Source organism: Gorilla gorilla, chromosome 16, assembly GCF_029281585.2.
Source record: "Gorilla gorilla gorilla isolate KB3781 chromosome 16, NHGRI_mGorGor1-v2.1_pri, whole genome shotgun sequence".
NCBI classification, from domain to species: Eukaryota; Metazoa; Chordata; class Mammalia; order Primates; family Hominidae; genus Gorilla; species Gorilla gorilla.
Window position 1 is genome coordinate 50,290,238 of NC_073240.2, and position 18,066 is coordinate 50,308,303.

Below are 18,066 nucleotides of genomic sequence, written 5' to 3' on the forward strand. Positions count from 1 at the left end.
TCGTGGATCATTTGCAAAGCTGAACGAATACTTGACATGTCTTTCTGTGATTCCTTGCAGATATCATGGAAATCAGGACAGTGGCAGTTGGAATTGTGGCAATCAAAGGGGTGGAAAGTGAATTCTATCTTGCAATGAACAAGGAAGGAAAACTCTATGCAAAGGTATTGATAATTGATAGCTTAGGCTTAATTTTTAAAACTCATTTTTGTCAAAATATCTCACCTTTCTGAAAAGCAAAAATGGAATTAATTTATCTCCAACTGTATAATTTAATGATTTTATTAAAACACTTTATACTCAAACGTTAAGAAAAAATGTTTTCTGTGTGACTTTGGACAAATGGCTTGTTCTTTGGATTTTGGTTTCTTCATCTGTAAAATGAATTGAATTAACTGACCCCTAAGGATCCTTCCAGCTCTAAAATTCCATGTGCATTTTAGATATTTAAAATCCCAAATTTCCATTTGCCAGTATTAAAGCTCTTTTTGTTAAAGTTCACCCAATTTGCACATTGCTGACATGAAAATTCTTGGGAAAAAATCTTGAAATGTTTAGTTCATTCATCAACATCAATCTCACAATCATGGGCATTGAAATGTAATTATCCACATTGTCCCCACTTCACTACAATGCAAAATATGTAACAGTTCATCCCACTATAATAAAATATAATTGGCTTTCCTTTGTATTCCCACAGCTAGGCATAATGACACAGGTTTAATTGAATGAACAAATGGTTGCATGGAAACAAACAAATTAACCTTTTATCTTCCATTACCACTGAAGACAATGTAGAACTAAATAAAAGTTGTGAAACAAGTCTCTCACCTGAGGGAGGCAGAGGTTCTGCTAATTATACCAAATTTCCAGTGGTTAAAGAATGAGTGATGTGGGAATAGTAATATGAGGCCTGTTACTTAGGGGGAAATAGGTCCTAATTTAAAGAATAGTTGACATGAACTTCCAAAAAGCTACACATATTTCATAACTAGTTGTGTATTATGTGGTGTTTTTATTTCAAATTTAAGATACCTTTTTATGCAAATATACTACATAAGTATAGCTAATAAACCACATTAGGCCTGCTCAATCTGAGGGTTAAAAAAAGTTGTGTATGTTTCAATTCTACCAAATATTACCTGCTTACTCTTTGTTTAATTGAGCCTCTCTAAAAATCATTTGGATAACATCTGTTTGTTTATTTGTTTTAACAGAAAGAATGCAATGAAGATTGTAACTTCAAAGAACTAATTCTGGAAAACCATTACAACACATATGCATCAGCTAAATGGACACACAACGGAGGGGAAATGTTTGTTGCCTTAAATCAAAAAGGGATTCCTGTAAGAGGAAAAAAAACGAAGAAAGAACAAAAAACAGCCCACTTTCTTCCTATGGCAATAACTTAATTGCATATGGTATATAAAGAACCAGTTCTAGCAGGGAGATTTCTTTAAGTGGACTGTTTTCTTTCTTCTCAAAATTTTCTTTCCTTTTATTTTTTAGTAATCAAGAAAGGCTGGAAAACTACTGAAAAACTGATCAAGCTGGACTTGTGCATTTATGTTTAAGACACTGCATTAAAGAAAGATTTGAAAAGTATACACAAAAATCAGACTTAGTAACTAAAGGTTGTAAAAAATTGTGAAACTGGTTGTACAATCATGATGTTAGTAATAGTAATTTTTTTCTTAAATTAATTTACCCTTAAGAGTATGTTAGATTTGATTATCTGATAATGATTATTTAAATATTCCTATCTGCTTATAAAATGGCTGCTATAATAATAATAATACAGATGATGTTATATAAGGTATATCAGACCTACAGGCTTCTGGCAGGATTTGTCAGATAATCAAGCTACACTAACTATGGAAAATGAGCAGCATTTTAAATGCTTTCTAGTGAAAAATTATAATCTACTTAAACTCTAATCAGAAAAAAATATTCTCAAAAAAACTATTATGAAAGTCAATAAAATAGATAATTTAACAAAAGTACAGGATTAGAACATGCTTATACCTATTAATAAGAACAAAATTTTTAATGCTGCTCAAGTGGAAAGGGTATTGCTAAAAGGATGTTTCCAAAAATCTTGTATATAAGATAGCAACAGTGACTGATGATAATACTGTACTTCATCTTACTTGCCACAAAATAACATTTTATAATTCCTCAAAGTAAAATTGAGAAATCTTTAAGTTTTTTTCAAGTAACGTAATCTATCTTTGTATAATTCATATTTGGGAATATGGCTTTTAATAATGTTCTTCCCACAAATAATCATGCTTTTTTCCTATGGTTACAGCATTAAACTCTATTTTAAGTTGTTTTTGAACTTTATTGTTTTGTTATTTAAGTTTATGTTATTTATAAAAAAAACCTTAATAAGCTGTATCTGTTTCATATGCTTTTAATTTTAAAGGAATAACAAAACTGTCTGGCTCAACTGCAAGTTTCCCTCCCTTTTCTGACTGACACTAAGTCTAGCACACAGCACTTGGGCCAGCAAATCCTGGAAGGCAGACAAAAATGAGAGCCTGAAGCAATGCTTACAATAGATGTCTCACACAGAACAATACAAATATGTAAAAAATCTTTCACCACATATTCTTGCCAATTAATTGGATCATATAAGTAAAATCATTACAAATATAAGTATTTACAGGATTTTAAAGTTAGAATATATTTGAATGCATGGGTAGAAAAGTATCATATTTTAAAACTATGTATATTTAAATTTAGTAATTTTCTAATCTCTAGAAATCTCTGCTGTTCAAAAGGTGGCAGCACTGAAAGTTGTTTTCCTGTTAGATGGCAAGAGCACAATGCCCAAAATAGAAGATACAGTTAAGAATAAGGGGCCCTGAATGTCATGAAGGCTTGAGGTCAGCCTACAGATAACAGGATTATTACAAAGATGAATTTCTACTTCAAAAGTCTTTCATTGGCAGATCTTGGTAGCACTTTATATGTTCACCAGTGGGAGGTCAATATTTATCTAATTTAAAAGGCATGCTAACCATTGTGGTTTTAATTTCAAAATATTTGTCATTCAAGTCCCTTTACATAAATAGTATTTGGTAATACATTTATAGATGAGAGTTATATGAAAAGGCTAGGTCAACAAAAATAGTAGATTCATTTAATTTTCCTGTGGTTGACCTATACGACCAGGATGTAGAAAACTAGAAAGAACTGCCCTTCCTCAGACATACTCTTGGGAGAAAGCATGAATGGTATTCTGAACTATCACCTGATTAAAGGACTTTGCTAGCTAGGTTTTGAGGTGAGGCTTCAGTAACTGTAGTCTTGTGAGCATATTGAGGGCAGAGGAGGACTTAGTTTTTCATATGTGTTTCCTTAGTGCCTAGCAGACTATCTGTTCATAATCAGTTTTCAGTGTGAATTCATTGAATGTTTATAGACAAAAGAAAATACATACTAAAACTAATCTTCATTTTAAAAGGGTAAAACATGACTATACAGAAATTTAAATAGGAATAGTGTATATACATATAAAATACAAGCTATGTTAGGACCAAATGCTCTTTGTCTATGGAGTTATACTTCCATCAAATTACATAGCAATGCTGAATTAGGCAAAACCAATATTTAGTGGTAAATACATTCCTGGTAGTATAAGTCACCTAAAAAAGACTTCTAGAAATATGTACTTTAATTATTTGTTTTTCTCCTATTTTTAAATTTATTATGCAAATTTTAGAAAATAAAATTTGCTCTAGTTACACACATTTAGAATTCTAGAATCTTAAAACTGTAAGGGGCCTCCATCCCTCTTACTCATTTGTAGTCTAGGAAATTGAGATTTTGATACACCTAAGGTCATGCAGCTGGGTAGATATACAGCTGTCACAAGAGCCTAGATCAGTTAGCACATGCTTTCTACTCTTTGATTATTAGTATTATTAGCTAATGGTCTTCGGCATGTTTTTGTTTTTTATTTATGTTGAGATATAGCCTTTACATTTGTACACAAATGTGACTATGTCTTGGCAATGCACTTCATACACAATGACTAATCTATACTGTGATGATTTGACTGAAAAGGAGAAAAGAAATTATGTAGTTTTCAATTCTGATTCCTATTCACCTTTTGTTTACGAATGGAAAGCTTTGTGCAAAATATACATATAAGCAGAGTAAGCCTTTTAAAAATGTTCTTTGAAAGATGAAATTAAATACATGAGTTTCTAACAATTAGAAAAGGAAAAATTAAAATATGAAATGATAACAAAAGTAAACAAAAGATACTTTCAAAGCAGTGAACAAAACATTTTGACATAAGCCATAATATAAATTATAATATAAAAATATAAAAACCATAGTATAAATTGTCAGCCTTTGAGTTGGCTAAAAATTCAATTTAATGACAGAAGAGAAGGGATGCTGGAGGTAAATTCTTAGGGTTTCTATCTTACAGAGTTTGCTCTTCTGGTTCTCTAGACTGCCAAAGAACGTAAAGATGTACGAGGGGACCTAGCCGTAGTAAAAGCAATCCTATAACAAGAAAAACTCTAAAACAGTGCCCCTTACGATTTTCTACTGAAATTTCTCTAATAGTAGACGTGTAAAATAAGAAGTTAGAGAATAATGCAAAGGGGGCCCACCACAGACAGAACATTTCTTTTCTCTTAAGACTCATGTGATTTTTGCATCTTACTCCATAATATATTTGTGGTTGCGTTATTATGACAATGTCTGCAATTAAACACCAGTAAGCAAAATTGATATATCAGAATGACTTGCAGGGCTTATCATGCAGTTTCGTTTACATCCCTACCCCACTGCCATTTACTTGAGTGTGAATGAGACACAAGAGATTATTTGCCTCCCATAATCCAACTTTACACATAAACAACACAAGGCTAAAGAAAACCAGAACTCAAATTCACCACACATAGGAGTGATAACAAAAATATTTAACAGTCAGTATGGGTGATTACTGGCCAATCAGAATACATCACTGATACATCGAAATGGATGCAGGCCACTATGACTAACTTGTGGGTATCATTTCTATGATCACCCTAAAACAGAGTTGGGAAAATATCTATTACCTGGTCTCTCTGGTTTGAATTCTCAATATGTATCTTAATATGAAATAGCTCATTAAAACTTCATGTGTAACTATTTCAGCATTGTTGTCAGCTACTCTTTATTCCACTTCTGTATTTATTCAACCAAGCTGCTGCTTTCAATGAAGGTCACTTGTTCCTTCAGGGACACATATACTCCCACCTATCCTTTAATTTTGAATGGTTTGTCAAGAAAATTTACTTTCTCTTGAGTTGAAAAGACTTGACAGGAAGCAAGAAATAATACAGTCCTAGCCTCTTTCCAATAACATCTGATTTCTCCATTCTCAAACTACACTTCTCAAGGAACCAGATATTTACTCTTGTCTGGGAAGATGCCTCTTATGTTTTCCTTTTACTTCCTGGTTATCACGTGGTTGCATTTTCCAAGTTCTTATCATTGAATTTGAGAGCCTATCCAAATTTATTTTCTTTCATTTATATTCTAATAATTGAAATGTGAGATGAAAATAACATTTCACTTATGAAAAACCCTTCTCTTGATGAATCCTTCCATGTGTTAGTTATCTATTGCTGTGTAACAAATTAAAACTTAATGGCTTGAAACAAATATTTGTTTTCTCATAGTTTATGTGGCTCAGGAGCCTGGGCATGGTTCAGAACAGTGTTTTTGGTCAGAATTCCTCATGAGGCTGCAATCAAGGTGTAGACCAGGGCTGTAGTCATCTATCTCAATATTCAACTCAGAAAGGGATCCACCTTAGATCCTCACTGGCTGTTATCAGGACCTATCACTTCCTTACCACATGGACCTCTCCATAGCACTGCTTACAACATTACAGTCTGTTTCCCACGGAGCAAGAAATCAGAGAGTGTGAGATGAAGTACCCAAAATGGAAGCCACAGGTTTGTTTGTTTATTTTAATATATATAGCCTAGTTTCAAAAGCGATGTTACCTCTGTCTACACTCATGAGGAGGGTATTATACAAGGGCATACATACCAGAAAGCAGGGATCACTGGAAGCCATTTTACAGGCTGCCTAATCCAAGTCATAAACTAGATGTTTTTAATGTCACTGCCATAAACTGGGATTCTACAGGGTCTAATAAGAGTAATTCATGGCTTTCAGTGGGCATCCATTCAGCAGAGAAAGAGATGAAATATGTATATTCTCTGTGGAAACATTCTTGATTCTTCCTTGAGGGATACTGCGTGGTCCATTCCTACACAGGATAATTAACAAAAGGTTTGAACCAATCTGGACTTCCTATTAGCCTGAGATATGGCTACTTAGAACTCCCAATGTAGCTGCAAAACTAACAATATCCCTTTGCCTCCACATGAAGCAAATTACCCTCCATCAGACTCAACATGAAGATAATCCTCCCTTTAGCTGCCCTACCTCAAGAGAATAAGATCATAGATGCCAGCTGGAATTCCTCTAGGCCATAGAGTGTTTTGTTCTAGATGCTGAAGGCAATCAGCCACCATTTACCCAAGACCATCTGAGAATAAGACCTAAAAAGACTTGAAAACAATTGATTTCAATGGTAGGTACACACTGGTATCCCCTGTTCTATATATATCTATAGATATATAGATATATACAGAACAGGAGATATATATATATATATATACATATATATATATATATACACATATATATATATAGAGAGAGAGAGAGACAGAGACAGAGAGAGAGAGAGAGAGAGAGACAGAGAGAGAGAGACGAGAGACACCTAGGCCCCAACGCAGGCCAATTACATCAGTGTATATGACAGGTGGCCCATGCAGTGGTATTTTAAAAATTCCCCAGAAGATTCTAATGTGCCTCTGCAATTGAGAACTAATTAGGTAAATGCAAACAACAACAAAAACCAAAAAACCTCTTCAGAAACTATGCCTGCTTCTTCATCTTTGTCTCTTCTTTAAACACCTTGAAAGGCCTTATTCCCTCCCAGCCCCTCCTGCCCCTAGGTTTTCCTAGATGCCTCCATATTTCTGCTATTCACAACTGGGGCTCACAGGAAATGTAGACACTAGAAAGAGAGTTACAATTGTTTTTGCATCAGAATGATTATGGAATACAAAGTGCACAAAAGTCCTCCCTCCCCCACCACAGTCCATTCTCAAACAGAGCAGCCAAAGTGATTCTGTTAAAATATATTTCAGATCACGCATCCTCTGTTTAAAATTGCAATTGTTTTCCATATTCTTCAGAATAGGAGCCTGTCCTTATAGTGGCTAAGGAGTGGCAATGGAAGAAGGTGAGTAATTAAAAACTTTGCTGCTTAATTAGGTGGGCAAAACAACAAGAAAAAGTAATAAAAATCTAGAGAAATTATGCACTTAAGTTGTTTGGCAGATATCACTGAATTCTTAGTTCATTTTAAAGAAACGGATACTGGATACTATAGACAATATTTAATGGGTATAATCATTATTAGAATCATACTCAGAGGAAAGGGCATAGCTCTACATCGAAAAATGACGAATGTACCTTTTTATGTTTGAAGTAAATATATTTAGGGCATGTACATATCACCTTAATGATTCTCCACTTGACTGAAATTTTTCCATTAATCAACCAATTAATAGATACAACCAGGCTAGATGAGAGGGCTTCTACTTTACTATCACTTCTTTATTATATATCTCCGATTGTTGATTATTTTTGGTTATTTCAATTATTTTACGAAGATAAATATGAACAATTTATATATGCTTCTTTATATTTCTGATTTTCTTAGGACGATTACAGGAAATAAAATTGAAAAACTGATTTTCTGAAAGTTTTTTCCAGAATACATTCTAATCAGCAGTGCCAGAAGTAAATATTGTCCTTTTTATACTCAAAATTTAGTCAGCTCTTATTCTTGTCTCTCTTTCCCTTTGACTCTGTGAATATGGTAAATCACCAACACTCAGCTAACTTCTTTCTCAACATCCATTCAGATTCATCTCTTTCTTCATCCTCCTACAGCTTTATTACTTCATGCCTAGAATTTAGCAATAGCTCCTTAATCTTCCTTGTTTCAAATTCCTTCCCATCTCATATACTGCCTAATTCTTTAATCTTCCTATAATACTACTTTGACTATTTCAGTCGCCAATTGAAGACCCATATTGGCTCTTTTTTGCCTGTTGGGTTTAGTTTAAATCTCTCAAACTAGCACCCAAAGCTGTCAAACAATTGGCTCTAACTCGACTGTCCAATCTTCTCACTGTTCAATATACACCTCGTAGTTTCTTTAGTCCATTGTATTTATCATGATTTACACAAGTTGCAAATTTATTCTGCCTCTGAGTTTTGTCTATACGGTCCCCACTGCTTAGAATATCTCTACTTCCTACTGTCAATCAATCCATACCCTGCTCTGCTCTTAAGGACAAAGCTCAAGTTTAATGAGCTATTCCCAAACTTGCCCCTGCCTTGTAACAATTTTTTTCCTTCTCTGAATCCTATTGCACTCTAATATAGTAATTGATTGCACACACACACACATATGCACACACACACATATATATATGCAATGTTTATGTATATGTGTATTCATCTACTTCAGTTAAACAAGCATATATTGACAATTCTACCATGTTTGTATCAAGCACTGTATGATAAATATATGTTGAGTGTGATAAAAGTAAAAGTAACTATTGCCTTTTTAAAATTCCCCATGGAATCTGGTAAGGAAATAGAACGTCAAAAAGTACTTAATACTTGCTTACTAACTGATCCATATTAATAATCTATTGATAAAATATATAATAAATTTTATATACAAAGATCTTTCCAGTCTTGTCATCATGCCTACATAATCTTATCTATTGCTATACAAAGGTCTGTGTTATATATTGGCAAGTCCTTTAGAATCTGTTTTTAAAAATATCTTATTTAACAAATGCAGCAATCACTATGTGGGGTAAAAACACATCTATACTTTTAAAAAATTCTGTCAGTCACAGGTTTGAAAGCACAAGATATTTGATAGCATTGATAGTGATGCTAGTCCTGTATACAATTTAAATAGAATCCATCAGGAAAAGCAAGAGATCAAAACTTTTTGCTTTTGAAGTACTTCATCTCTTACCCTTGAAAGCTTAGTGTGTTCAGCAGTTCACGCTCATAGGCCTTCTTAGAATGAATCATGTAACATTTTTCAGCTTTTCTCCCTTTTCTTTATTCCTGTCTGTTATTGTTTTGCTAGGTGACAGTGCTTATCTCAATTCAACTTTAAGTTTCTATAGTTTACAGTGTTAATTATTAATTTTTCATACTTCTCATTTATTGTACATGTCACTCAACTAGCTATTCATTTGTCCAACTTTTATGATATTGCTCTATAATGAAAAAAGAAAAATGTTACTTTCTTGCTAATGAATCTTCCTAATTATCTCCATTCACTGTTTCAAAAATAATATTGGAATTTTTATTCCCTTTCAGAAGATAAATATTTACCATGCCTTAATGTTATTAAGGTTAAATCACAGGTGATATTTTATTGTCTTCTAAATACTTAATTTTCAAATTTTCTACATTAATATATATGATCTTTATGATCAGAATAACAATAGCAAATGTGGTTTAAAAAATTATCTTCACATTCAGTTTTTATGGAGCTGGAAGAGTGGGATGTTGGTGCCGCATTGATGTATTAAATAGCATGGTCTTCTACATGAATGATCAAACCTGGCACCCACATTGCTCATCTCATTCAATTAACTAAACTTACTGAAACTCCATAATTTCATAATAATGTAGTCATTGTTACCATATTTTAGTGGTGACTGTGTCCTGAATCTTCTTCTTGAATCTGTTCCTTTATCCAGTAATCACCAAGATTGCTCAGCTCTTCTTACCTAATGTCCCTCAGTCTCATGTCTTCCTCACTACTTTCATGACCTCATTAAATTGTACCTAAAGTTTAGCAATAGCATCCTATTTGTTTTTCTGTTCCAAGTCCTCATTGTCTCAATTCCTGTTTAGTTACCTAATATTCCTAAAATGTCATTTAAACTATGTCAATTACCAATTGTAGAACCCATGTTGTCTCTCTAGGGCTCACTGAATTTGGGTAAAATTCTTTAAACTAGAAATCAAAACCATCAACAAACTGGTTCCATCCATCTGGTCCAATCTCCTCACTGTTCACAAACTTCATAGTATCCTTAGACCATTGTTCTCATGTCATTTTGTACACGCATCATACTTCCTTGTGTCTCTGGGATTTGTCTATATTGTCTCTATCATCCAGAATGTCTCAACTTCTCACTATCAATCCATACCCTGCTCTGCCATCAAGAACGAAATCAAGATTCTCCTCTTTAATGATTACCAGACTTGGTCCTGCCTTACAATGATTTTTCTCTTCTATAAATTCCCACTGCATGTCAATCTATGCCATTAATCTAGCATTTAGAGAATTTTTATCTCTATCTCAATAGAGGATGGATAGGCATACCTGTATGTCTATCTATCCATCCATCTACACTTATCTACTTAAGCAACTAGGCATACCTGTGTGTCTATCTATCCATCCACCTACACTCATCTACTTAAGCAACACAAATACACACACACTTATGTTATATATGTCCACATCTATTTCAGTTACACAAATATATAAAGGGGTCTGTGTATGTATGTATGTGTATATATATATATGTGTGTGTGTGTATGTGTGTAGTCAATAGTACAGTGTCAGGCACTGTAATAGTGTTAATAAAATCTATGCTTCAAAATTTAAAACAATTACATACCTATAGATATATAATCAATTTTATGAGGATCAGATTTGGAACAAATGAGCCTTTGGAACCACTAAGAACCATAAGTGATAGCTGACAGACTGTCAAGAAAAAAACTTCCTAAGTCTTTAGCATGTCAGTTGTAGAGCACATGTATAAGTTACCATTGTGCTTTGACCCTAACAGCAATTTTAATGCTTGAGTCTTAAATATAAATATGCATATATTAAACAACTGCCAAACCAGTATCAACTCTATTGCCTTAGTGGGAGACACACACACACACACACACACACACACACACACACACACACACACCCTAAACATAGAGTCAGCAATAAATTCAAAAAATTCAGTTGAACAAAGAAACGTATATTGTCAAGAACTGCAATTTCAGTTTTGTTTTTGTTGCAAACTTTCTGGTTGACTTCATTCTGTGTTTAACAAGGTCCAGTATTGTCCTGGAAGTCCATGTTACAAGACGGACTTTATTAGTGAAAACTTTTCCTAACATTTTGCTAGATTTATACATTGCACTGATTTACTCTAATGAAAACTTAGCTGTCCTCTTAGGATACTGCTTCCCCTGCAATCCTCTCAGTTGGAGGCTCTTTTTTTTCCCTCACACAGTATTCATACCACAGTCTAGAGGTGTGTGGTAGGTATATGTATGCCTACTACACATTCTATATAACTTATTTAATCACACTTGTTGGTTATTGTCTGTCTCTCACTAGCCCATAAGTTCCATAAGGAAAAGGATACTGTTTTGTTCCCTTATGTATCTGAAGCTCCTTTAAGAGCATCTGTTAAGCACTCAGTAAATATATTTAATACTCAGGAAATATAAGGACTCAGTAAACGTTCACTGCACTCAGCAAATATTTATTAAACTAATGGACAAACCAATTCCAATTCAGTGACAGAATAATAAGCACACCTCACTGCAAAGAGTCATTCTAATACCTAAGCATGATACAAATGTCATTGTTGCAAATGAATAGAAATATATCACATTGTTTTATGCAAACTGATGACTAAATCTCTCAGGTATTCAAACTCTTATCATTCACTTCTCCATAACACAGCATTTTAATGTCATTTAGTATAATATGCTAATAATTCATTTCATAATATAATGGAAACCTGCTGTTTCAAAATTAAACCCAGCCCCTCTGACTAATGCTACCAACCAACAGACCAATATATCTGGGGGAGGTATTTGCAGGTGATCTTATGGTAGACATGGAAAATTATCTTGGAAGTTAAATAACTTGAAATTGCTTGGTGAGCATGGCATCAAAGCAAAAGGAGAGAAAACAGGTTTGAAATATACATACTCTCCAAATTATGATGAAATCTAACTCATAATAATCTGAATAGTTCTGTTAAATTTCTACCAAATTTCTGGTTCTTTGGGCTACTCTGTGCCTTATGTTATTCACTCTGCTTCTGTTCATATAGTCTTTCTCTACATAGTATAAAATACAACTAACAACAACATGACTTAACAAATTGCTACCACATTGGGAGTTTGTATGTCTGACCATCTTAATAGCATATTTCTGGGGTTTCCTCACTCCTCAGCTGTGCAAATTTCTTGGTTTTCTTTTAATGATGTATAATGAAAACCATAATGTGGAAATTTTACTGGCTTAGTTCTCAAAGTGCTATTTTATATCCTACTTCTAATGGTTTCTTTTTTATTATCCCTGAGCATTGCTAATAGTGAAGAGGTAGCAAAATTAGAGGTGCAAACTAAAATCCGGGCTGGGCATGGTGGCTCGTGCTGTAATCCCAGCACTTTGGGAGGCAAAGGTGGGCAAATCACTTGAGGTCAGGAGTTTGAGACCAGTCTAGCCCACATGGAGAATCCCTGTCTCTACTAAAAATACAAAAATTAGCTGAATGTCATGGTGCATGCCTGTAGTCCCAGCTGCTTGGGAGACTGAAGCAGAAGAACTGCTTGAACCCGGGAGGCAGAGGTTGCAGTGAGCCAAGATCCCACCACTGCACTTCAGCCTGGGTGACAGAGCGAGACTCTGTCTTGAAAAATAAAATAAATAAAATAAATAAATAAATAATAAAATCCAAGTAGCTCTTTATAACATATGGAATCCTAAAGCATCTGGCTATTACTTTAAATATTTCTGTAACATGTCATTTGCTAAATATCACCTAGTACTTGTGTATGAGTAACTACTGTGTTTCTTTTTATTTTTTATCTCCTTACAGTGCCAAGTACAGTAATGTGTACTAGGTACATAAAAGTACATGATAGTTGAATATAAGGATTTTTCTTATTGCTTGCGGTTTAATCTATAGTTTATAAAAAGAATGAGACTTGTTATTGTTTTAACCTTAAAATCCGACAAAGAGAAAAAATTGAATTTAGAAACTGGGGGAGAGGTATAAAAATAGTTTTTAAAAATTATCTTTATTTGAGTTCAAAAGCTTAAATGGTATCGTACCACAATAAAGAAATTAACATTAAAACTTTAGTCTTGTAAATAATCTAACAATACACTGTTTAAGAGGAGCTGGCTTATAAATCATGAGTCATTCCAGATACTGAAATTCTATAACTGCTTACATTCCAGTCCTAAAAAGGGAGATATCATGACATTTTGTTTGGAAGGCAAATTTTAACTATCCACTGTGTGTTTATTTCATTAAAAACAAAACAGAAAGTCCTCTTTGTAAAATTCTGGAAAAAAGTTAACTCCACATTACAATAAGCATCTCAAATGTTGAAAAAAATTATGTTTTAAATATGTTTTAGATTAGAAGAAGCAATCCTAAGACAGCAGTATATATGGAATACAGAATATTTCTTTTAAGTCATATATATATATATATATGCATGCATATGTACATATACTAATGTTTTACCCTAGTTCTACTCTTTATCTGCCTCAGCCTTCTGCCAGCACACAGAATAAGGTTTTAGTATACACAAAGTCACACACACACACACACACACACACACAGCTATAGAGAAGGAGTTCTCAAATCATGAATCCTAAACCACCAGTCTCTATTACTAATTACACCTGAACAGTCAGCAATCACTTTGGAAGATTATTCAGCACCTATGGATAGAAGTCATTAAAGAACAAAATGCTGGAAAAGGGGAATATAGAAATATTCTACTCACCTCATTTTTCAGTTGTAAAAATAAAGCTCAGAGGGGTTGTATGACCTGCTCAAAGACATTCAAGTTCTTTATGTGCAAGTTGAATACATTAGAGCATATGAAACATTAGGGACTATAGTATAGGAAAGCCTCCAAACAAAAACATACTTATGGCACCAGTAAATACATGATCTGAATCTTATGTTCAGAGAATTCTCCACAATGATGACTGTGTCCAGACTGGGGGTAAGGTACACAGAAACTGTAAAGCAACAAGCAGGATATGGAAGCTCTCAGATACCACGAGCCAAGCCCCTTTGCAATGATTTCCTATAGGATAGGAATGTTTCAGTTTCTCACTGTCAATCCATACCCTGCTCTGCCATCAAGGACAAAATCAATGAGTTGGGGGAGGCACTCACTGACCACTAACTGACATAAAAACACAGAAGATAGTTTTAAAAGTAGATTAAAGCTCTGGAGAAATATGAGATGCTCAAAGTTCAAAAAAGAAACTCATAAATTTGAACAAACTTCTTTCTTAAGTAGATTTCCTAGTAGTCACAATCTAAGCAGAAGATTATAGAAAAAATACCTCTTTAGTGATCTTTACCTCTTTGAAATGTTACAATAACTTCTCTTTTAATTCCACCATCAAAAATAGTGTTGTGTAGTAGACATGTAATTCTCAATGGAGGCTGTGTTTCTTTTAGAGGTTTAGAAATTCTGGCCAATTGTTGCCATTGTGCCTCTGCATCACTTTGGCCCCAAAGTGTGAATTTTCCAAGTCCCCTAACCATTGCTTGCTATTTCTAGAGAAATTTGTACACAAAACTGGAAAACAAGTAAATTTTTGTCCAGTCTTCTGCTACCTTTCTGGCCTTTCTACTAGCATCTTTCCTCATTCACCCTCATCTATTAAAATTTAATCCAGGAAAAGACCTAAAAACTCATTCACATTTGCCATAAATGAAGTATTAAGGCTATGGTAACTCTCATAAGTTACAATACTTATTCTACGATGATAATGATAATTTTAAGCCTTAATTTAATTATAAGCCTGTAAAATCAAATGACTGATAGGCAGTACGTGAAGTGGTTATGAGTTCAGACTCTGTGGCCAAAATTTCTTGAATTTCAATTTATATTCTAGCACTGATCAGTTATGTGGCTTTAGGAAAATTACTTAATCAACTTATATTTTGGTTTTGTCACTTATAAAAATGAAGATGATAATAAAAGTCACCTGTCACATAAAAAGATTACTCATTTATGAGAGTAAGGCAGTTAATAGAGCCTTAGCTTTCTTAAGTTAACACACTTTATCAAGTACATATTTCAAACTGAAGATTTTCCCAGGTTGAACATGAACTATTAAATTAAAATCTGAGCAATGAATTAAAAGAAATAGCCACTATAACTTGGCCCTTGCTCCCACAGCTTAGACCATCTCATCCAGAAACAAAAATATCTTGTCACGTTTTAGCATCAGATATAAAAAGCGTATTTCAAATATTTAGAGATAAATAAAATATATAATACACTTTCAAGCTTTTTAAAAAGCATAGAGTGTCAAGTTGAAAAAAGAATCAAGACCCAATAGTCTGCTATCTTCAAGAGACCCATCTCATGTGAAATGACACCCATAGACTCAAAATAAAGGGATGCAAAAGGATCTGTCAGCCAAATGGAAAACAAGAAGAGCAAGGGTTGCTATTCTTATATCAGACAAAACAGACTTTAAAACAACAATAATCAAAAAGGACAAAGAAGGGCATTACATAATGATAAAGTATTCAATACAACAAAAAGACTTAACTGTCCTAAATATACATGCACCCAATAAAAATGCAAAATAAAAATAGTTTTTTCTATATAGCAGCATGAATAATCAAAATTGAAAATTTAAAATGCCATGTATAATTGGAAAAAGATGTGTCTGTATAGTAAAAACTAGAAAACATTGCTGAGAAAAATTAAAGAAGTATTATATAAATATAGGCATATTCTATGTTTGTGAACTGACAAACTCACTTTGTTAAGATACCAATTCTCCCCAAATTGATCAATACAATGTATTTAAAATAAAGATGCCCGAGTATATATTTTAGAAACTGACTAGCAGTTTTTCAAATTTATATGGAAATGACAAGAATCTAGAATAACCAAAATAATTGTGTAAAAGAAGTGCAAAGTTGGAGGACTTATAGTACCTAACTTCAAGATATATTATAAAACTACAGTTTTAAAGGCAGCTGGTTATTGGCATCAGTGGAACAGAATACAGAGAACAGACATAAACCAACATGTATGGTCAATTGATTTCCAAGATAACTCGATGAGGAGAGGATAATCTTTTCAACAAATGGTGCTAAAGCAATATGCAAAGAAGTGATTCTTAATGTTTATACATATAATTAAGAAAAATTACTCAAAATGAATTAGAGACCTAAAAGTAAGAGCTACAACTCTAAACTATAAAGCTACATACTATAAAATTTCTATGTGAAATTGGGTTCACAAATATTATTAAATAGAATGCAAAAAGCACAAACTATATTAAAAAAATTGATAAATGGGTTTCTTCTAATTATAAACTTTTGTTTTTTAAAAGATGTTATTAAGAAATGAAAGGGTAAGCCACATACTGGGAGAAAATATTTGTAAAATATATATCTGAAAAAGGACTTGTTTCTAAATACATGAATAACTTTTTTCCAGGCTGCAGTGAATTATGATCATGGCACTGTACTCCAGCCTGGGCGACAGAACAAGATCCTGTCTTTAAAAACGAACTAACTAAATAAATAAGCATAAAATATATAAAGAACTCTTATAACTCAATAAGAAGACAAACAACTCAAATAAAAATGGCCAAGATATTTGAACAGACACTTCAGCAGGCACTCAATAACCTGTGAGGGCAGCTGTGGGGGCAGAACCCCACAAAGCCACAGGGGTGAAGCTGCCCAAGGCTTTTGGTGCCCATCCTTTGCACCAGTGTGCCCTAGATGTGGGACATAAAGTCAAAGGAGGTTATTTTGGAGCTTTAAGATACATGCATGGCAAATAAGCACATGAAAAGAAGCTCATCATGATTGATCATCAGAGAAATTAAAATAAAACCTAGCTAAATACCAGTATATAACTCACAAGAATAGCTAAAATTAAAAAGACCATAACAAGTGTTAGTAAGGAAGTAAATATAACTTGTATACTGGTAGAAATGTAAAATTTTGGATAAGAGATTGGCAGTTTCTTAAAATGTTATACACACATGATATAGTTTGGATATCTACCCCCAACCAAATCTCATGTTGAAATGTAATCCCCAACGTTGGATGTGGGGCCTGGTGGGAGGTGGCTGGATCATGGGGGCAGATCCCTCAAGAATGGCTGGGGCCATTCCCTTGGTGATAAGTGAGCTCTTGCACTGAGTTCACATGAGGTCTGCTTGTTTAAAATTGTGTGGCACCTCTGTCCCCCTCTTGCTTAATCCTGCTTTTGCCATGTGACATGCCTGCTCTCCCTTCACCTTCTGCCATGATTGTAAGCTTCCTAAGGCCTCTCTAGAAGCTGAGCAGATGCCAGCACCGTGCTTCCTGTAGAGTGTCCAGAACCATGAGCCAATTAAACCACTTTTTCTTGTAAATTACCTGGTCACAGGTATTCTTTTATAGCAATACAAGCATGAACTAATACAGAAAGTTGGTACCGGGAGTACGGCATTGCTATAAAGATACCTGAAAATGCAGAAGCAGATTTGGAACTGCATAATGGGCAGAGGCTGGAAGAGTGTGGAAGGCTCAGAAGAAGATAGGAAGATGAGGGAAAGTTCAGAACTTCTTGGAAACTAGTTAAATGGTTGTGGTCAAAATGCTGATAGTGATATGGGCAGTGAAGCCCAGGCTGATGAGGTCTCAGATGGAAATAATAAACTTATTGGGAACTGGAGCAAAGGTCATCTGTGTTGTGCCTTAGCAAAGAACTTGGCTGCATTGTTTCCCTACCCTAGGGATCTTTGAAAGCTTGAACTTCAGAGTGATAATTTAGGGTATCTGGTGGAAGAAATTTCTAGGCAACAGGGTATTCAAGATGTAACCCTGGCTGCTTGTA

At 34.0% G+C, this 18,066-nt stretch overlaps 2 protein-coding genes across 7 annotated transcripts in view; one reads left to right on the forward strand and one right to left on the reverse strand.

The window, feature by feature from the left end:
* The window catches only part of FGF7 (fibroblast growth factor 7), a 62,473-nt gene extending 60,075 nt beyond the window's left edge, over positions 1-2,398 (forward strand). For both annotated transcript variants that reach the window (XM_004056164.5, XM_055362979.2), the window contains exons 3-4: positions 61-164; positions 1,218-2,398. In XM_004056164.5, coding sequence (XP_004056212.2) covers positions 61-164; positions 1,218-1,412 — 299 coding nt within the window. In that variant the 3' untranslated portion in view covers positions 1,413-2,398. The remainder of the gene's footprint in view (positions 1-60; positions 165-1,217) is intronic.
* FAM227B (family with sequence similarity 227 member B) overlaps positions 1-18,066 on the reverse strand; it is a 284,908-nt gene that overhangs the window by 156,571 nt on the left and 110,271 nt on the right. The gene's annotated exons all lie outside the window — the stretch shown is intronic.